This window comes from Pseudozyma hubeiensis, assembly GCF_000403515.1.
Source record: "Pseudozyma hubeiensis SY62 DNA, scaffold: PHS48, whole genome shotgun sequence".
NCBI classification, from domain to species: Eukaryota; Fungi; Basidiomycota; class Ustilaginomycetes; order Ustilaginales; family Ustilaginaceae; genus Pseudozyma; species Pseudozyma hubeiensis.
In genome coordinates, this window is record NW_012133830.1 from 52,645 (window position 1) to 72,727 (window position 20,083).

General features: G+C 57.8%; 11 protein-coding genes across 11 annotated transcripts; 7 read left to right on the forward strand and 4 right to left on the reverse strand.

Annotated features, from left to right (window-relative positions):
* Positions 1 to 314: 314 nt before the first annotated feature.
* PHSY_005305 (probable translation elongation factor) lies at positions 315 to 2,327 on the reverse strand (the record flags this gene model as incomplete). Its single annotated transcript, XM_012335915.1, has 1 exon — positions 315 to 2,327. The coding sequence occupies one exon, from the start codon at positions 2,325 to 2,327 to the stop codon at positions 315 to 317; it is 2,013 nt and encodes a 670-aa protein (XP_012191305.1).
* A 601-nt stretch (positions 2,328 to 2,928) lies between these two features.
* PHSY_005306 (hypothetical protein) lies at positions 2,929 to 3,345 on the forward strand (the record flags this gene model as incomplete). The annotated part of the gene is made up of 1 exon (XM_012335916.1): positions 2,929 to 3,345. One exon carries the CDS (start codon positions 2,929 to 2,931, stop codon positions 3,343 to 3,345), a length of 417 nt encoding a protein of 138 aa, XP_012191306.1.
* Positions 3,346 to 3,883: 538 nt separating this feature from the next.
* Positions 3,884 to 4,969, forward strand: PHSY_005307 (oxidoreductase; the record flags this gene model as incomplete). The annotated part of the gene is made up of 1 exon (XM_012335917.1): positions 3,884 to 4,969. One exon carries the CDS (start codon positions 3,884 to 3,886, stop codon positions 4,967 to 4,969), a length of 1,086 nt encoding a protein of 361 aa, XP_012191307.1.
* A 639-nt stretch (positions 4,970 to 5,608) lies between these two features.
* PHSY_005308 (permease of the drug/metabolite transporter) lies at positions 5,609 to 7,486 on the forward strand (the record flags this gene model as incomplete). The annotated part of the gene is made up of 1 exon (XM_012335918.1): positions 5,609 to 7,486. The coding sequence occupies one exon, from the start codon at positions 5,609 to 5,611 to the stop codon at positions 7,484 to 7,486; it is 1,878 nt and encodes a 625-aa protein (XP_012191308.1).
* A 196-nt stretch (positions 7,487 to 7,682) lies between these two features.
* PHSY_005309 (hypothetical protein) lies at positions 7,683 to 8,111 on the reverse strand (the record flags this gene model as incomplete). Its single annotated transcript, XM_012335919.1, has 1 exon — positions 7,683 to 8,111. The coding sequence occupies one exon, from the start codon at positions 8,109 to 8,111 to the stop codon at positions 7,683 to 7,685; it is 429 nt and encodes a 142-aa protein (XP_012191309.1).
* A 270-nt stretch (positions 8,112 to 8,381) lies between these two features.
* Positions 8,382 to 10,013, forward strand: PHSY_005310 (glutathione synthetase; the record flags this gene model as incomplete). The annotated part of the gene is made up of 1 exon (XM_012335920.1): positions 8,382 to 10,013. The coding sequence occupies one exon, from the start codon at positions 8,382 to 8,384 to the stop codon at positions 10,011 to 10,013; it is 1,632 nt and encodes a 543-aa protein (XP_012191310.1).
* A 49-nt stretch (positions 10,014 to 10,062) lies between these two features.
* Positions 10,063 to 11,838, reverse strand: PHSY_005311 (hypothetical protein; the record flags this gene model as incomplete). Its single annotated transcript, XM_012335921.1, has 1 exon — positions 10,063 to 11,838. The coding sequence occupies one exon, from the start codon at positions 11,836 to 11,838 to the stop codon at positions 10,063 to 10,065; it is 1,776 nt and encodes a 591-aa protein (XP_012191311.1).
* A 712-nt stretch (positions 11,839 to 12,550) lies between these two features.
* Positions 12,551 to 13,489, forward strand: PHSY_005312 (likely mitochondrial ribosomal protein MRPL17p; the record flags this gene model as incomplete). The annotated part of the gene is made up of 1 exon (XM_012335922.1): positions 12,551 to 13,489. The coding sequence occupies one exon, from the start codon at positions 12,551 to 12,553 to the stop codon at positions 13,487 to 13,489; it is 939 nt and encodes a 312-aa protein (XP_012191312.1).
* Positions 13,490 to 14,310: 821 nt separating this feature from the next.
* On the reverse strand, positions 14,311 to 14,681 carry PHSY_005313 (tetracycline efflux protein; the record flags this gene model as incomplete). Its single annotated transcript, XM_012335923.1, has 2 exons — positions 14,311 to 14,488; positions 14,569 to 14,681. 2 exons carry the CDS (start codon positions 14,679 to 14,681, stop codon positions 14,311 to 14,313), a joined length of 291 nt encoding a protein of 96 aa, XP_012191313.1.
* A 710-nt stretch (positions 14,682 to 15,391) lies between these two features.
* Positions 15,392 to 18,988, forward strand: PHSY_005314 (hypothetical protein; the record flags this gene model as incomplete). The annotated part of the gene is made up of 1 exon (XM_012335924.1): positions 15,392 to 18,988. One exon carries the CDS (start codon positions 15,392 to 15,394, stop codon positions 18,986 to 18,988), a length of 3,597 nt encoding a protein of 1,198 aa, XP_012191314.1.
* A 282-nt stretch (positions 18,989 to 19,270) lies between these two features.
* Positions 19,271 to 19,612, forward strand: PHSY_005315 (transcription factor; the record flags this gene model as incomplete). Its single annotated transcript, XM_012335925.1, has 1 exon — positions 19,271 to 19,612. One exon carries the CDS (start codon positions 19,271 to 19,273, stop codon positions 19,610 to 19,612), a length of 342 nt encoding a protein of 113 aa, XP_012191315.1.
* Between the last annotated feature and the right edge of the window lie 471 nt (positions 19,613 to 20,083).

The following is a 20,083-nucleotide window of genomic DNA, read 5'->3' on the forward strand; positions in this document are numbered from 1 at the left end:
ATGATGTTCGAGCAGAGAGAGAGCTTCAAAAGGATCCTTTCAAGAAGAAACCTTACTCTGGATTTTTTGGAGTTGCTGCTCCACGAAATTTCCCAGTTTTGACAAAATTTAGAGAGACCCTGGACTACGCACAGCGATTTGACCTGCTTATGTAATTCACCTCTCACTTGTCCGACATCAGGAGATGCTCAGTAGAAGGCCATTCACACTCACGACTAGGATGAGGGATATTGAAATGCTCGAATTTGTGCTCGGCTCGAAGCTTCTGCCAGGACGCGAAAGGTCAGCATAGAGTGCTATTTGGCAATTGGCGCCTACTTGACGCCGAGCGCAGGAGCAGGATAGGCGCTTCCCGCATGCGCAGCCGCAGGAACGTTCTGTCCAGCGGAACCTGTCATAGCTGGAGCAGCACCGACAGCAGCTCCATCCAACGGGCCCGTCTGACCCACCGCCCTAACCACACCGATCAGCTTCGTCTTGCCCTCCCTCGTGATCAACTTCATGCCGGGCTTGACGTACTCCGGATACCTGATGAACTGCAGCCTCAGCTTGGCACGATCACCCGTCCTTACCACCGGCTTCCCCCCATGTCCTTCTCCACCGACCCCCATCCCGATCGTCGGCTTGCCATCCAGCTTCGCAATCCCGACGATCCGCACCGTCTGACGGATCGATGCGGCGTGCAGAACCATGCAGCTTCCCACGGACAATGTCGTCGAGTGGTACAAGCACAGGATCTCGGCGTCGAATTCCATGTGACTCTTGGGCGCGGTCTCGGTGCGTGCGACCATGACCATGCCCTTACGCACCTGATTGCGGCGGATCTTCTTGAGCGCGAACGACACGCTCTGTCCTGCCGTTCCGCCGTCGACATTAACGCGTTTGCGCTGAATACTGCGGATTGAGGTGGTGACGAACTGACCCAAGCTGTCCGGACCGAGCAACGCCGAATCGCCCACCTTGCAGCTTCCGGCGAGCACGACGCCCGAAACGACGGTGCCCACAAAGGGGACCGAGAAGATGTCGCTGATCTGAAACTCGAACGGCTGATCCACTTGGAACTTGGCGGCGCTCGCTTGCGGTAGGATGTTGAGGAAGCTGCGCAGGAGGTCGAGATTGAGACCGGTGACGTTGGAGATTTGGAAGATGGGACAAATGCGTTCGGTTTCCAGCCGGAGGGCCGATTCGACCACTTGGCCCATGTCGTTGATGAAGACGGGCGTCTTGCGACATCCGGGAGACTTGAGAATCTTGGTGAGCTGTTTCAGCGTCGTTTCGAGCACGTGTGCTGGTGTCATGTCGATTTTGGTGATGCACACCACCACAGGTACCGACAACGCCAACGCAATGCCCAGATGCTCCTTGGACATACCGATCAGACCAGCATTAGCACCCACCATGAGCATGACGAAATCGGGCAGACATCCAGTCATACCAAACACCGTAGTCTTAAGGTAGCGTTCGTGTCCTGCCAAATCGATGAACGAAATGACCTTGCTCGACTTGGCGCACACCTCCTCCCACGACATCTTGCGCCCAGGCTCCTGGCCAGGTCCAGCCACATTGTGCACCGGTCGACCCTTGGAGTCGAATCCCATGATCTCCATTCCCACCGACGACGTTCGACCGGACTCGACCTCGTGCTTGTGGCGAAACAGGTTGACGCGCGCTTTGCCTCTTCCATCGTCGAGGCCGCCCTTGGTGAGCACGCCGAGCATGGTGGACTTGCCCGCATCGACGTTGCCGATGACGGCGATGCGCAGCTCGACCAGCTCCTCGGCACCTGCGGGTATTCTGCGGATGAGAACGTGTGCGGATTTGCTGTGACCGTCGGCTGCAGGCTGCTGGTGCAGCACAGTGGCGTCGGCGTCGGATAAGCTGGAAGCCTTGACGACGTTGGAGACGGCTATTGACAGCTCGTCGTCGGTAAACGAGACGGTGTCAGTTTCGCTCTCGCCCGGACCGGGTGCGCCGATGCGCAGTACGAACTCGCCCCCCTCGTAAGCAACTCGATCGGCAATGTACTTGACTAGACCTTGGGCCTGAGGCGCAGAAGCGAGATTTGTAGCACCGGCATCCTTGGCAGTCGCATCAGCAGTCGCCAATGCGTCCAGTGTTGGTGGCGGCTGTGAGGGCAAGGACGCCGGTAATGAGGAGCTGCTTTCGTCGATCGGCTCTAAAAGAAGCTTCTTGAGCTCGGCCGGCGATATTGAGCGAGGATCAAATGCATGAGAGTGAGAGGGGCTGATGCTGGTGGAGTGGAGTTCGGCGGTGAGGGCGTCTATTGTGGGGCCCTTCTTCTGTGAGGTAGCGGTAGAGGCGGACATGATGGCGGCCCACTATCTTCCAGCGGCGAGTGGTGAGCTTGAAACTTCTTGACGGCCAATATGTGGGGACGCGGAGAAGTCCAGGATGGGCAAGGCGACGCTATACGGCCTTGCCTCGTCGAGCACGTAGCTTGCGATGTGTATGCGGTCAACGGAGAGGCGGGACAGATGCAACTGCGTGCGATGACTCGACAATAGGAGCTGGTCCGACAGAGAACTGAGGTAGGGGCCAACTTGATCTTTCCCCGACGAAGCGTCGGTTTGGAATTATGCGCGTGTGTGTGACGATGGTTGGTTGGAAGCCTGAGTTCGTGATGCCTCTGTCCAAGGTGGTTCAGTGGTAAGGTGGACGGAAGAGCCGACTTCGGTGAAAGTAAGCATTCTCCGCCGGCGAAATCTCATGCGCACTATCGCCAACGCTCGCGGCCCCCGCCACCTTGGACCCCGTTTCTCGCGTCCACAGGGCCGCAGGACAGCGCAGCTTGGCTGTCTGTATGCTGTGGTAAGAACGCGCGATTTTTTGGCATCAAGTGTGGAGCTGCGCAGCGAAATTACACCCTGCATCCTTGTCAAAGCTTGTTCGGATGCAGACTGACCTCAAATGTACTGCAGCTCAGCTGTGCGTACCCAAGTCACAGTCGCACACAGCAGACAGCGGGAGCTCCGGAGTCACACGGACCCGTCCAACGTCTCTGTCTCTGTTGTTGACGGCCGTGGGAAATCTGCTTGCTCGTGTGACTCGTCTTCATTCAATCGATCCACAGCGGGCCCCGAGCTCCTCACAGCTGTTGTTGCGGTCGATGGGAACACAGATTGCGGTTGCAGTCAGACAGATCAGATGAAAGAGGGTCAGCCGACGAGTCATCTTGTCGTGCTTTCCGCGGTCTGTCAAGAGTTGCTAACTCGAGGATCTTGCTACTCCTTGAATCAGGCTTTCAGCATCGGCGATCCTATGCTCATCAGAGGGAACGACATCTCTTGGCAAGAGAAGCGGTGCAAAGAGCAAGCCGATAGATGACCGATCTTCTGGAAGGTTTTCCCGACTTGCCTCGATTTCCTGTCCAAAAGAGCGATGCGAATTTGGGAAATGACGCTTACGATGATTCAGCATCTGCAGCTCTCAAGGAAAAAGAATCGTGATGATGCTCTCACCGCTGCTCTGCGTCGATTGTTCAGGGTCTGAACGACATGCATCGATTTGGACAGGTACAACACCTGTCAGGAACCATGTGGACTCCGCACCTGGTCCATCTGCACCTGTTTGGTCATCGCAAGCCTCCTCCTCGTCCGCTGCTCGCTTTGATGCCAGATTCGGGTCACGATGCTTGCGCCTGTCTTCTGATTCCGCTCTCAGCAGAGCCAAAGCCAGAGCCAGTTTGTTCCCGAACCTGGCTTGAGGCAGCCACAAGAAGGTATGACCGTTCTCGGCATTGGCCCGTATGGCAGTTGGTTGATGACAAGCAGGCTTCCTCTAGCCTTGGCGGCAGATGTATATAAGAGGACATCTCTGAGCAACGCTCTCTAGTTCAAATCATCCTTATCCTTTCCCCCTCTCTATGAACGCAGCGGGATCATCCTTGAGACCTCTATCCGCTCGTGTTAGCAAACCTTACTTTCCTTCACCGCTCCGTCTGAACGCCATCCGCGCAACTACCCGATCCACCTTCCCCTCGATCCTCTCCTCTAGCTTCAACATGTCTTCCAAGCAGAACGACGACCAGGTGGTCACCGCCTACCCCAACTACTTCCCTGACCGCCAAAAGCAAGAATTGCCCGGCGAGGACCAGTCGATGGAGCCGCTCGCCGAGCACATCAAGGTCGAAAAGTGGGACAACGAGGGTAAGCCGTACCTCGAGGAGTACAAGGGCAGCGGCAAGCTCCAGGGCAAGTCGGCCATCATCACCGGCGGCGACAGCGGTATCGGCCGCAGTGCTGCGCTCTTTTTCGCGCGCGAGGGCGCCAACGTCACCATCGCCTACCTTCCCGAGGAGGAGAAGGATGCCGACATGGTCGAGAAGCTCGTCCGAGAAGCGCCCATGGGAACCAAGGAGATCCTGCGTGTGCCCGGAAACCTCGAGAAGGAGAGCGATTGCAAAGAGGTTGTCGACAAGCACCTCGCAAAGTGGGGAACCATCGACATTGTGGTCAACAACGCTTCCAAACAGGTGCCGTGCAAGAAGTTCGAGGACATCGACCTCGGTGTCACGGAAAGCACGTTCCGAAGCAACGTCCTCGGCGCCTTTGCGCTCACCAAGTTTGCACTTCCTCACATGAAGCGCGGTTCGACCATCATCCAATCTTCGTCCGTCACCGCTTACAAGGGAAGCGCGCAGATGATCGACTACTCGTCCACCAAGGGCGCTCTCGTCTCGTTCACGAGGAGCATGGCGTTGCACCTCGCTCCCCGGGGCATCCGCGTCAACGCGGTTGCACCCGGTCCCGTCTACACGCCGCTGCAGCCAGCCAGCCGCAGCGAGGACAACATGGAAGGTTGGGGCATCGGCGGCGTACCACTGCACGGACGACCGGGCCAGCCCGCAGAGATGGGCGCCACGTACGTCTTCCTCGCCGACGCTGGTTCCTCCAACATCATGACGGGTCAGGTTCTTCACCTCTCCCACGGAAGCTGGTTCGGCTCCTAGTTGTATCGCGACTGCACACTGTACCGTGTGGCATCACCATTAGCCTCTTTGCAATCCAATGATGAGTCCTTCCGAACGTCAAAAAGCCGTTGAACGTGTCGTCCTAGGATTATGTCAGTATATCTCCCTGAGCTCAGAGTGTGTCGAGGGCACAAAGCATGTTGATCAGAATCAACATTCAGGGTCCGCCGCTGCACGAGAAGAACAGAGCCAAAGCCTGTCATCAAGCAACGAGAAGGCTGATTTTAGGTGCAGATTCGCACGAGGCGAGGCGGGCCGTGTTGGATTGTGCACCCTTTTCTTTTTCCTCCGAGGCGCGTCGGTGCTGTTGGAGAGCGTGTGACACAGTCTGGAGAGAGAAGCCATCACTTCCGAGACCGCTGCATCTTCTCGTGCAACGATAATTGAGCACCCGTGCACGTTTCTCGCCCTCGCCTCTCACCACCAAAGCATTTCGTCACACACGTCTTTCACCTCGATCGCATCGACCCACGACCGAGCAGAAGCATTCGGAAGCGTACCACCATGCTCGGCTAGAGTCCTCGTCGTCGCTTTCGCTAGCATAAAGCTCATAACACAGTCGGGTGACAGTGGGCATATCCAGCAGCATCGCAACACAAGGTAGGATCGGCTGCCACCATGAGTCGTCCACCTGCAGACGCTCGCTCTGTTAGCTCCAGTCTCTCGAGGGACTCGGACGAGTCTGACATCCTCTTCTTTCCCACCAGCTCGTCAGCTCGCAACTCTGCCGACGCAGCCCCGGCGAAGCACTCTTCCGACACAATACGTGCATCAGGAGCACCATTGCCACCATCGCAACTGCACAACCAAGTCAAGCACCATGATCAGGAAGACGCACTTGATGCGGAATCGCAGCCACTCACGAGCAACCAGCAAAGCGGGCGGTCGAGTCCATATCACGATGATGTTACACCTTCCACGGGCCATCGTACGCCATCGAGCACCTTTGGGCATACACTCAACCCGGGCGCATATTGGAGACTAGCAGAACAGGCGTCGACCATCCCCTCCACACGATCTCTAGAAAGGCAACAAGGTGGCACGCTCAAAGAGCGACGAGATGCGTACTGGAAAGCATCCGTCGTCAACGTCCTCCTCATCCTCAGCTGGTACACCTTTTCCACCCTCATCTCGGTCTACAACAAATGGATGTTTTCTACCGACAAGAAAAACTTTTCCTTCCCGCTATTCGTCACCAGCTTCCATATGCTCATGCAGTTCGTCCTCAGCAGCTCCGCCATGAAGCTCTTCCCGCAGCTCGTCCCCCGCAAACCCAACGGCACAGCCTCCAGACCCTCGGGAACCGACTGGGCGTCCAAAGTCGTACCCTGCGCCCTCGCAACCGCGCTCGACATCGGCCTCTCCAACACGAGTCTCAAAACCATCACACTCACCTTCTACACCATGTGCAAGAGCTCCAACCTCGCATTTGTCCTCTTCTTCGCCTTCATCTTCCGACTCGAAGTGATCCGATGGAGTCTCATCGGTATCATCTCGCTGATCACCGTAGGTGTGGTGATGATGGTCGCGGCGGAGACCAAGTTCGTCCTGGTTGGAGCAATACAGGTCCTCTCAGCTTCGGCGTTGGGTGGGTTGAGGTGGGCCTTGACGCAGATGTTGCTGGACAGAGACGAGATGGGGATGAACAATCCCATCGCCACCATCTTTTGGCTTGCACCTGTCATGGGGGTCTCGCTCATCTCGCTCTCGGCGATCTTTGAATCGTGGCATGCGATCTTTGCTGCCAAGTTCGGGCACTTCGATACCTTGCCACACGCTCTCAAGACGATTGGACTGATCGCTGCGCCAGGCTTCTTGGCGTTCGGAATGAACCTTGCCGAGTTTGCGCTGATCAAGCGGACGAGTGTAGTGACGCTCAGCGTAGCAGGCATCTTCAAGGAGGTTTTGACGATCGCCCTTGCAAGTAGCGTTTTCGGCGACGAACTGACTCCGATCAACGTCACCGGTCTCTGCATCACCATCCTAGGCATCGCTCTGTACAACTACCTCAAGTACAGGTTGATCACGAGGGGAGCCGATTCGATAGGACAGGAGATTTCCGGGCTCAACGAGTTGGGCGAAAGCATTCGTAGTCGAGCCAGCTCGATCTTCCGTGGCGGTGCGGCATCCGGTAACGCTCGCGGCGGCAGCGGTGGTGGTGCGGGTAGAGCCAACGGATACGAACATATTGGTGGAAACCACGTGGATGACGAAGACGGTCTGCTCTTCGATGCGGAACAGGAGCGTGGTGGGAAAGGCGTGAGACGCAAGAACACTGGAGAATCGGACGCTTTGGAGCTGGACACGCAACGTGTCAGTCAGGAGATCATCTCGAAACCTTATACTCCACCTATGACGGAAGAGGAGAGGCAAAGAGAGAGCGAGAGGTTGAGGAAGATCGAGGAGGAAGCGGATCTGGATGGATGGGGCACTTCGGGTGAAAGGATAACGGGACAAGGGTTGGTGGAGGAGCATCATCATTCAAGGTTTCGGTAGGGATCCACTCAATGAGTAACTTATTCGCAACTGGCCAGAAGTCATGCTTATAGTGTGTGTGTGTGTATTATGTGTGATTGCGTTTGCGAGATGAAAGGCTGTCTGAGTCGTGCGTACGATTGCATGCAGTGTTGGGGGGAGAAGGGGTATATGCGCACACAAACGTGCTGCGACTTCTCTACCTTCACCATCCGATCTAAGGATTGTCGTCCTCCTTCTCATCCCCTGCCTCATCCCCCGCTCCATTTTCCGGATCCCTCCATGTAGCCCAATGACCGATCTGCTTGGCCATCACCTCCCCTACAAAAGCCGGATCTCTGCAAGCCAACCTGAACTCCTCCTCGTTCTGCAACAGATCCAAAAAGTGCAACGCCTGCGGATACTGCAGGTACTTGACGTACTTGGGATGTCGAAAGTAGTCCAAATGCTTGAGGTAGCGTTTGAAGGCGGGCGATGAGAGGACGTCGGATTGCGCGAGATGATTGAGGTAGTAAGGGTTGGCGAGCGACGAGAGGAATTCGAGGTCGCGCGAGAAGGCGGCTTGGTTGGCTTGACGACGCGAGGCGTCTGGCGGTGCGGTGGGTTGCGCCGAGCTCGTTTGGTTTGTTGACGAGAAAGATGCCATGTTCGAGATGCAAGGGGCCAGCCAATGGGCAGATTGAAGCGCGAAGGCACGACGCTAAGATGGTGGAGACGAGAGAGTTGGCTGGAGATGGATATCTTCGGGTGATCCGTGTGTCGAGGGCCAAATTCAGGGTCCTTCGGAATTAAGCCGTCGACGTCTGAGAAGATTTCCACGCTGCTTGTCGGATGACGCGATTCAGACATTGCTCGTTCGTCTCTTGTTCATCCGGCACACTTCCTCTTCATTCCACCACTACCATCGCCGCACATCATGTCGACTCCAACGCTACCAGCCTGGCCACCAGCCCTGTCCGAAGAGGCTCGCGAACATCTCTCACACCAAGCGACCGATTACGCTCTCTCTCACGGTATCGTCTACCGCCCTGTCCCCACCCCACCCTCCACCACCCCTTCGACGGACAGCACCATCCACGCACCCTTCTCGCTCTTCCCCTCGCCCTTCCCCCGAACTCTCTTCAACAAAGCACAATCCATCCAGCCAGCCTACGACCTTCTCTACGCGCAGGTCTCTTCCGACCACGCCTTCCTCGAACGTGTGATCGGCCAATCGGTCGTCCAAGTCGATTCGTTCCAGAAGCAGCTCTGGGACATCTACACTGCTGTCAAAGATGACCTTGTTCAGCCGCTGAGCCTGGGCTTGTTCAGAAGCGACTATCTGCTGCACGATGCGCAGAGCGAGGGAGAGGCGGGCAATGAGATGGGTAGCAGGTCCGGACAGCTGGAGTTGAAGCAGGTCGAGTTTAACACGATCAGCGCTTCGTTCGGAGCTCTCTGTACTAGGGTCAGTGGGCTGCACAGGCACCTTTCGAACACGACAGACTACCTGGGTCTTGAGGAGAGCTTGAAGGCGGACAATCTTCCAGAGAACCAGGCGCAAGATGTGCTGGTAGGAGGGTTGACTGCTGCCCATGCAGCTTACATCTCTCAGCAGGGGAAATCGGAGTCCGAGGCATCAACCCAGAACGTTTACGTGCTCTTTGTGGTCCAAGAGGGGGAGAGAAATGCATTTGATCAACGACCTCTGGAGCACGCCGTGCAGGCCAGAGGCATTCGAGTCGTTCGACAGAGCTTTGCCGAGATCGCCGAACGCATGACCATCAAGCCGGACGATGCTAAGCGTACGCTCTTCCTCAACCACCCGGTACTCGGACTGATTGAGATTAGTACAGTCTACTTCCGTGCCGGCTACGGACCTTCCGACTACACCGGTGATACCGATTGGAATACTCGCAAGCAACTCGAACAGAGTCTGGCCATCAAATGTCCCTCCATCGCTGTCCAACTCGCTGGAGCCAAGAAGGTGCAGCAAGTGCTCGCAGAGCCTCAGCAACTCGAACCGCTCCTCACCACCCTCCACGCCGACGCCTCTACAGCGCAATCGCTCAGAGACACCTTCACCGACCTCTACCCACTGGACGATTCCCCGCTCGGTCGCCAAGGCTACCAACTCGCCACCACTTCCCCGGAACACTACGTGCTCAAACCACAACGCGAAGGCGGCGGAAACAACGTCTACCGCACCGACATACCCCGCTTCCTCGCCGAACTAGAATCATCCTCCTCATCCTCATCAACTGCCGTCGCAAGAAGACAAGCGTACATCCTCATGAGTCTCATCAAACCGCCCTCCGGTCTCGGAAACTTTCTGGTGAAAGCCTCCACCCCCACCTCCAAAGGCGGCGCCGTACTCGCCAAGGACACTGTCTCCGAACTCGGCGTCTACGGCGCAATCCTCTTCTCCAACGCCAACTCCCACTCTCACGGCGTCCAAGTCAAACACCACCAATCAGGCGGCTATCTGCTCAGAACCAAAGGAAGAGACAGCGACGAAGGCGGCGTCGCCGTCGGCTTCTCCGTCATCGATTCACCCCTCCTCATCTAGAAAAACCAATTCTTGATTGCAATCGAACCAATCCAAAAACATGAAATCTTCACCTCCAACTAGCAGAAATCAACTTGGCCACAGTATGCAGCGCATGATACTTGACCTCTGCATCTTGATGCGTCATCAACTCCATGATCCTCGCCTTGGCACCTAGATCACTTACCCTCTTCTTACCCTGCTCGAAGAAGTGCACAAACTTGCCCACATCCGAACACGCCACCGCCAACGTTGTACTGTCCTCCGACTCCTTGAGAATCTTGACCAGCTGCTTCAGCACTTTCCCATCCTCCTCTACGAACTTGGGCGCGTTCTCCTTCCAGAAGTCATCCAGCTCGTGAACGGGACTCTCGAACGTCAGCGAACCGGATTGCAGCTCGGACAGATACTCGTCCCACGTGGTCATGAACTTGAGGCGCTCCGAGAGCTCCGACTTGATGTACTCGAGGTCCTCCTCGATCTCCTCGTCGGACCACTTGCGGGAGAGCAGGTTCTCGGTCAGCGTGAGCGCCTTGCTGCCGAGCATGACGGGTGCATTGACGTCCGGTGCCTTGGCGAGCAGGTTGCGGAACGTGGCGACGGTGACACGCGTCACCTTCTCCTTGACGGCGTTGCGTGCAACATCGACGAGCAGAGGGACGAGTCCGATCTTGACGTTGAGCTCGGCTGCGATGTCCTTGTTGAAGCTGAGCAGCCAGAAGCAGAGCACGACTTGGTAGATGAGCTGTGTTCCGGCACGCGTGGAGTTGGCGCCCGTGTTGGCGCCGACGACGAGCGTGCTCGCTCCGCTGCTGGTGGTCTGGCGGGAAGGGGTTGCTGATCCGGAGCCGCTCGGCGAGGTGGCGCTCGAGTTGAAGCTCGACCCGCCGGCAGGAGCGTTGCCGAGACGCAGGATGTGTGCCAGCTCGGCAAGGAAGCCGTGGTCGACAGCCTCGTCCGGTTGCTGCTGTTTCGCATTGTCGTCATCCTCATCGTCGTTCGAAGCCTTGGCTTTGCCAGACGACGACGGCGGAACCTGACCCATCTTGGCAACGGCGTGCTCCCAAGCTTCTTGGCGGTATTTCTGGGTGCGCAGGAGAGCCTCGAGCAGCACGAGTGCGATCTCGGGTCCATTGCCCTCGGCAAAGTCCGGCGACGTTCGTCGTGACGCAGGAGATGCGTTAGCGCCGGTCTGGGGTCTCCCAGATCCGTTTGTACTGGGTTTCGTGCTGGCACCGCGCAACAGGGAGGACAGGAAGGTAAGCAGGCGCGGCAGGACAGACGCAGGCGGGCTCGGCTGATCCGAGTGTGTGGCCGAAAAGACGAGAAGCAAAGTGAGGAATTGGGCCGACTTCATCTGCACAAAGTCGTCGGGAACATCGAGAAGCTTGACGAACGGCTTCCATGGGAAACCGATGCCGTCCTGCTCCTCTTGTCCGTCGAGCGAAAGGAAGAGCTCGAGTCGGTCGTCGCGATCGGAAAGCATGTCGTCGATAAGGACGAGGATCTGCTGAAGGGTATCGGTGCGGCTGAGTTTGGAAAGCAGGCGGAGGTAGAGAGACACATAGTCGGAGCCATGCTCATCCAAGAGAGGATTGAGCTTGGAGCGGTCCTGACCGATGACGATGGCATCGACGCTCTTGATCATTTTGAGCTCTTCGCCGCTCAACAGATCAGCGCGGTGATAGCCCTCCCATGGGATGGGTCGGGCGCGAATGCGTTGTGTGAGCTCCTGGATCCATTTGTTGGTGAGGTAGACGAGCGGAGGCCTCTCGATTGCGTCCTTGTTGGCCTTGTCCTTGGACTGGCCATCCGACGGCTGCTTGGAGCTGGAAGACGACGACATGGTTTGGGAGCGCGTTCCAGGCCTAGCTGCAACGACCGAACCAGCTGTTCTTCAATCCTCACACTTGACGAGAAATGCTCCTTCCAGAAGACGGCGCGGATGTATGTTTGAATGGTGGTGGCGACGGGTGGAGCTGCGGCAGATGGTGACCAGGGCCAAGATTCGATCGGAAGCAGCGGCGTGGAGATTAGGACCTTGGTGCAGGCCTGCCCCTGTTCGAGCCGCTTGCAGCACGCTTCCGCTCGCTCTCGCTGCTGCTTGCTCTCTTTCTCTCTCGAAAATGTGACGTTCGACTGGAAATCACGTTTTGGCGCTGCAGCTCTCTCTAGAAAAGGTGGCCCGTACGCTGCTTCTCCGTTCTGCTGAAGCTTGTCCTCCACCCCCCTTCAAATTCACGAGGCAGCAGAGCACGTTACAATCGTGATCGATCTCAGGCAAGCTCGAGAATTTTGCTGTACTCTTGATTGTTAGACCAAAGTCAGCCTTTCCGCACGATATTTTTCTCACTGAATCCAGTCAGGGTCATCCGAGCAGGGAGGAAGGAAAGAAAGCTTAGGAAAATGCGAGCGAGACCCAATTTTTTCCGATTCCAGAAGATCTGGCCATCGCTGCTGCTGCTGCTGTTGACCATCATCCTCGACCTCCATCTCGTACTCTCCTAGCTCGCTCACCTAATTGCTCTCGCCTCTTTTCGCCACATACTCAGATCTATATGTCGGCAACAAGGTCCGCCGCGCCACGCTTGCGGCTGCTGCAGTCTCAGCCGCTTGCAAAGCGTCTCTTGCACTCCACTTCCAGTAGCTGTGCCGCACCAGCTGCGGCCTCCAGCTCCGCAGCGGTAACGTCTGCTCCAATCGCCGACACAGGTAGCGCATCGTCTTCATCGAACAAGATCATCAGCTCGCTCATCCTCTCCAGACCGCCGGTCATCCTGCGCGAGCCGAGCAGCTTCGAAAAGGCCTACCACGAATACAATCGCCAGCTCTCTGAAGCGCTGCAGCAACCCTTCCCGAAGGACTTTTACTTCAAGAAGGGATCCGCAGCCGAGAAGCGCTTCGAGGAGGATCAGGCCAGCTCGCCACAAGGTTTCTCAGCCATCGCCGCTGCTGCCTCAGGGTCGGCGTCGAAGAGCAAGGCCGGCAAAGGCAAGGAGGCTGCTGCTACGTCTTCCTCTCCTTCGTCCTCGGCTGCTGAGGGTGACGCAGAGAGCCGACCATTGTCAAGAATCACCAAAGCGGATGAGAACAACGACGTCCGCAGTCTAGAAAGGAGGCTCGATCGAACACTCTACCTCGTAGTCAAGCAAAAGTCAGTCAAGGGCGCTGCCGCCTGGCGTTTCCCAGCCAAGGCACTCACCGACACCAAGCATCAGAATCTCCACGACGTTGCGCCTACATCCGTTTCCGAAAGTTTGGGCTCGAAGATGGACATCTGGATGGTGTCAAATCTTCCGGTAGGATTGTATAAGCCGGCAGACGCCGCGGCTGAAAAGACGTACTTCCTGCGAGGGCATGTACTCGCTGGAAACGCCGAGCTGTCCGATTCCAAAAGCGGGCAAGTCGAGGAGTTCCAATGGCTCACAAAGGAGGAGATCGAGAAGCTGATGGAGTCCAACTACTGGTCGAACGTTGAGGACCTCCTCGATCCGTGACGGCAATTGCTCGCTCGGCGGCTCATTGGCTCGAACGCAGACGCCACTGCCATCCATGTACTTTTAGAGATTTGAAAAGCGACACAGTATCACTTTCCAGCAAGGACCGTGAGCTCCCCAAGGAATTGCTGACGATCTTGAGTGTTGTCAATCCCAGATTGATCACGTCCAGGCGAAATCTTTTGGACTTCGACGTCGGTCACGTGTACACAGCAGCGAGCTGTTCGCTACTCAACACGACTGTCTCGCCCCGCGTCCGGGCCGCATGAGGCATAAGCTGATAGCATCGAGCATTTCTCTGCCTGCCTTACAGTCGGATTGTTGGAAGCCTTGGACAACATGGAATCGGGCCTCATAACACAATTGAGCTGTGGATTGCCCCATATACGCCAGGATCTGAAAATGAACGGATCCGTGGACGAAAGGCAAGCCGAATGCACGCGAGCGTCGACTGACCGTGTGACTGACTGGCCGAATTGGCGCCAACTGTCGCTGCCAGACTAGAGAGCTCGCTTCGAAGATGGCGTGTCGGCGTGTCCCGTGGTGTACAGTGGTAACTTGTGGAAACTAATTCTCCGCTCAAGGCGTTCCGTTATGCGAGGGCACACAGATCTTCGGCCCCGCCAGCCTGGTCGCTCTCACTCTTTTCTTCAACCGTTTTTATATTTATTTATAATATTATTGAACTGTAAATATTTGCTCTGTTGTTCGAGAACCCAATCTGGCGACGGTCAATTTTCCACCTGATCGGAGCGTGAACCGACCGTTGGCTAGCGTCGCTTGGGCTGCATGGCCTAGAAGTCGACGTCGTTTGACACTCGTTAATTGGCCTTGTTCTTCACAACCCGAGGCGAGACTCTCGTGTCAAAGCTGCCTTGGTTTGCCTGGCCTTGCAGCTCGGCTGAGTTCCTCTGCCCGTGCCCCTCGCCTTCTATTTCTGTTGCACGGCACGAGGCACTGTCCCGACCCTTTTCCCGCCGTCTCCGTTTTTCTTTCTTCCTAAATAATTGGAACAAGTACGTTACAGGTCGCAGCTCGCTCGACCTCTGCGGAAACGCGACATGACATGAAAGGCCAACGAAAGTCTAGCGCTGCAGCGTGGTCCGCTCGAGTCTGCCGCGTCTCGATTTTCTTCCGTCTGCAGCAGCGCCGCGCCCAGGCCAAGGCGAAAATCGTATCGCATCGCTTCCATTCGGTCCCGTCGCCTGCTTCATCACCTTCACCTCTTCGTCACGACACTTCCACACAGCATCATCCTCGGCGCCTCGTCCTCACCGCAGTAGCTTGATCGCTGGCTGTGAGCAGACATCCGTCGACACGCTCACTCACCCTTGCCCTGCGCACTGCAGTGTAGACGGAATTGAGCGCACCCCGAGTCAGGCTTCTTTCCTGACTTCGAGTCGATTGTACTGGTCAACCGCAGGGCACATCCGTTGCTCGTATCGCAGCAACGCATCCACGGCATTACCGATTGGCTCTTCCGACCTGTAGACATATCTACCAAATCGGTCAGGCTGACGCTCGGCCAATCTAGCTCGGATCGCAGGTCATCTGTCTTCTTCCGACTTTTGGGCATCTTTGTCGCTTCGGTAGCATCCGATCCGCGCAAGCGTGCTCAATAAAGGCTTCTTCCAAATTGTTCCCCCGCCGATATCCTCAGTTTTGCAAAGCTCAGCCCGCTGAGCACCACTGCAATCCGCCATGCCGCCTTCAGCGCGACACAATGTGCACCCTTCGCATCATCCTCATGCTGGCGGTCGGGATCTTCACCATGTAGCCGGCGGCCCTCCTCCTCAAGGCGGTCCAGGTATGCCTCCTGCGTCAGCCAACGGCCCCATGCATCACCCGCATTCCTCCTACGCTCAGTCCATGCCGCCCCCGCCCGGCTTGCCTCCGCACGCTATGAATGGCGTCAACGGTCCGCCGTCGACTCATGGAGGACCGCCCCCTCGTATGCTCATGGCTGACGGACCCGGCGGCGCTGGCGGCCCTCCACCTCCACCACCGCACATTCCTCGCTCCTCGTCTGCACAGAGTCGCATCATGGATTCTGCGGGTGGTCCGGCTGGTCCTCCTGCCTCAACATCTCCTGCGGTGCAGAAGCTCTCGCTCGCCAACGAAGCCGCCTGGGTCTCGATTGGTTCGGCCGCAGAAGCCATGGAGGACTACGATCGTGCGCTCTCGGCGTACGAGGCTGCTCTTCGACACGACCTTTATTCGGTCCCTGCTCTCAGCGCCATCGCCGGCGTCCATCGCACCTTGGACAACTTCGAAAAAGCCGTCGATTACTTTCAGCGCGTGCTCAACATTGTCCCCGAGAATGGTGACACGTGGGGCTCGATGGGCCACTGCTACTTGATGATGGACGACTTGCAGCGTGCCTACACCGCCTACCAACAAGCGCTCTATCATCTGCCCAACCCCAAGGAGCCCAAGCTCTGGTACGGCATCGGCATCCTCTACGATCGATACGGCAGCCTCGAGCACGCAGAAGAGGCTTTCGCCAGCGTCGTCCGAATGGATCCCAACTACGAAAAGGCAAACGAGATCTACTTCCGTCTCGGCATCATCTACAAGCAGCAGAACAAGTTCCCCGCCAGTCTCGAGTGCTTCCGCTACATCCTCGACAACCCGCCCCGTCCGCTCACCGAGATCGACATCTGGTTCCAGATCGGCCACGTCTACGAGCAGCAGAAGGAGTTCAACGCCGCAAAGGAGGCCTACGAGCGCGTCCTTGCCGAGAATCCCAACCACGCCAAGGTGCTGCAGCAGCTCGGATGGCTCTACCACCTCTCCAACGCCGGCTTCAACAACCAGGAGCGTGCCATCCAGTTCCTCACAAAGAGTCTCGAATCGGATCCCAACGATGCGCAGAGCTGGTACCTGCTCGGACGTGCCTACATGGCCGGTCAGAATTACAACAAGGCTTACGAGGCGTATCAGCAAGCCGTCTACCGCGATGGCAAGAATCCGACGTTTTGGTGCTCGATCGGTGTTCTCTACTACCAAATCAACCAGTACCGCGATGCACTCGACGCCTACTCGCGTGCCATCCGCCTCAACCCTTACATTTCCGAGGTGTGGTTCGACCTCGGCAGTCTGTACGAGGCTTGCAACAACCAGATCAGCGACGCCATCCACGCCTACGAGCGTGCCGCCGACCTCGACCCGGACAACCCGCAGATCCAGCAGCGCCTCCAACTCCTGCGCAACGCCGAGGCGAAAGGTGGCGAGCTGCCAGAAGCGCCGGTGCCCCAGGATGTCCACCCGACCGCCTACGCAAACAACAACGGCATGGCTCCTGGGCCCCCTACCCACATCGGTGGCGGACCGGGTCCTTCGTATCCTCCACCCCTCGGTGGCCCTCAGCTTGCCGGCAATGGAGGAGGACGTGGGGACATGTCCGATCGCGACTTGCCCGGTCCCGGTCACCTTGGATCGTCCCGCTCACCTCCGCCGTTCCGTGGCGGTGGCCCTCCTGGTGTAGACGAACGTGGACCTCGTGGTCCTCCTCCCGGCGCATTGGCTCCCATGGTCGGAGGTCCAGGTGGTCCCGAGCCTCAGGGACGTGGTGGGTTCCCGCACTCGCGAGGCCCCTCGCCCGGTCCACCTCGCATGGATCCTTACGGCAGGAGGCTGGGATCGCCGCCGCGCCGCACGCCGCCTCCACCTCTGCGTGCAGACATGCACGATGCTCATGGCTCAGCCCCACACGGCCACGGCCACGCTCACGGTGGCGACTTCCGTGGTCCACCGGCCCTTGCAGCTGGTGGGCCCAGCGGACCGCCCCCGCCCTTGGATCAGTACGGTCGACCGATGGGTGGTCCTATGAGCGAACGCGAGCGCGAAATGGAGTGGGAGCGCGAGAGAGAAAGAGAGCAGGCTGCTCGAGGTTACCCTGCCAGCGGACGCATCACACCCAAGAACGAGCAAGGCTACGCACGCTCGCAGCACGGCGGCAGCAACGCGCCCTCGCCGGCATTCGGAAGACCTCCTGTCTACGGACGCGACGATGGTCGTGACCACTATAACAACGGCCATCCTAGCTCTGGACCTGGCGGTCCGCGAGGAGGCTACGAGCGAGGACCCGGTGGTCTTCATGCTCCTCCACCTGGCTTGCGACACGAGGAGCGAGGCCCTCCGCCGCCTCAGTTCGAGCACGAGCGTGGTCCGCCTCCGCCTCGTCAGGCCGGTGACGGCCGTCACGATGGCTACGGCGACGTTCATGACGGATCCATGGGCAGCGCCCCTGGGCGAGGACCACCACCTGGACTCCGTGGACCCACCCCCGATTGGGAGCGTGCTCGAGCTGGCGAGCATGGCCCCCCTTCGCTCAACGATGGTGCAGAGGGTCGCAACGCGGGCGGATCTGCAAGCAAATCGCGCCGGGGGCCCAAGTCGAAGGATGAGCTCGAGGCAGCACCCGCGCCGCCCTCGCCTGCTCCGTCGGCGGCCGCCAAGAAAGGCAAGACAGCAAGCTCGCGGGCCAGCTCGCCTTGGTCTGCAAAGGGAGGTGCTGCTGCTGCTGCAAAGAACGGCAAGTCGGCTACGCCCTTCGGTGCATCTACTGCTGCCAGTGTAGGCGGTGGAAACAAGAAGGGAAGCTCGGCTGCGCTGCTTGCGCGCGAAGATCAGCCGGACTCGAGGGCTGGCTCGCCCGCCGGAGATGCTCGAGCGCAACGCGAAATTTCGCCGGCGAGCTCGGATGGCAGCAACGAGCCACTCGCCGCGCGTGCTCCGTCGTCCCGCATGGTGGACGAGGACTACGACGAAGGTGCTGCTGATGCGCTGATGGGTCTCGCTGGTGCGGCTTCAGCGTCCGCGCCGTCAATGGCAACGCCTATCGCGGCACCGGCAGCGCCTGTTGCGACGTCCGATCGAGCACCCAGTCCAGAGAGGCGTGCGGCAAGCTCATTGGGCAAGCGACCCTACGCGGACGAAGAGAAGGCAGCTGACGAGCGGGAAGATTCGTACAAGCGAGCCAAGAGCGGAAGCGCAGCTGCTGTTGAAGCTGAAGTGACAAGTAGTAGCGCGAGACTCGACGAGGCTCCCGAACCTGCCCAGTCTGAGGCCATTGCGCAAGCAGAGTCGGCGGAGCAGCCGAAGGAGACCACAGCTGCGACACCGCCGCCGCCTCCTGCTGCGGCTGTCGCTCCCGAGTCCCGAAGCAACGCTGCATCGGAGAGCAATGCCCAGCCGATGGATGTAGATGGTCGAGAGCCGTCGCCGGGACCATCGGAACCAGCAGCCGCGACAAAGGACTCGCCAACTACCGGTGATCTAGCCGCAAGCGCAGCCGCCGCCGCCACCAAAGCTGGGGAAACCTCTTCGTCGCCTGCCGTCTCGACGACAGAAACGAAACAAGCGCCACCGGTTGCAGTTGAGGGTGGCGAGAAGGAGACCGCCGACGATGACGAGAGGGAAGAGGAGGAAGGTCAGATTCACGAGGATCCGAGCGATGCTGTTGCCAAGCCTGCAAGTGAGGATGCCAGCAAGTAAAGAAGTTGTATCGCACAAAAATGAAAGGAAGCTCAGAATTGGTGTGAGCTCCAGTCTTTCCAATGCAAAACTCATCGAACAAGCTCTGCTGACACGTGTGTGTGTGCAGTATGATGGCACTGACAACGACGAGCACAATCAGCAACGATAGTCATGCGATGGATGCCAAAAAGAAGCGTCAATGATGAAAAGAAATGAGTGGGAAATTGTGGACGTGAAATGATCAAGCAACAAAATCGCATGCAAGAGCAGTGGGAGTGCGGTGTGCCATGACCAGGGTGCATGTACGCCTACCGCCAGCACGCATGCATCCGTACAGAGATGCCTGACATGCCTGCAGTGACAACGGCAAGCGACCTCCGATGCAGTCGTAGGAACACAGCCGTTTGCGTCACACCTCGCGTCTTCCACGTTTTGGCCGTCTTCTCCCACAGGAGTCTCTGCTTCTTCGACGACCGCATAGAAGGAATGCGCCAAATTGTCATGGAAGACCGAGTACAAGGTGACGACTGGCAGGTTCTCGTTGCTTTTCCGAGCCCGGGGGTTCCACTTGCCATTCCCAAAGAGAAGGGCAAAACCGACTCTGACTGGCTAGCGTCGGAGATCGAATTTACCTGTTGCTGAGTCCCGCGGACAAGGTTGGTGTTGTTCTCTCGGAAAGAAGCTAACGCAGAACGCAGCCCGTCGGCGCAACGCTGGCAGCTGTAAACTTGATCCGAGATCGAGCTTGGATCGCAAAGCCTTTGATTGGCATAGTCATGCGCGTCGGCTGAAGGTCAATAGCAAAGAAGTCTTAATTGAGCAGAGCGTTTGACATCGTGCCGCCTGCGCAATGGCGTGCGGCATCGATTCCACCCTTTGCAACCTTCTCGAGTGTTGCGCTTTCATGTTCAACCAAACATTCGAACGTGTGGGAAAAGCTTCCAGGCGAGTTTGCAACGTCCTCCCTCGATGTCAACCGCGCCACGAAACTGCGTGGCTCTCCTATTTCGAAACATCCGGGATAGCGTATTAGCAAATGGACAGGACGCCGATGCCGAACACTGTCTACGTGTGCCGCAGCCTCCTATTGCTGCTTGTAAACACTGTATAAGG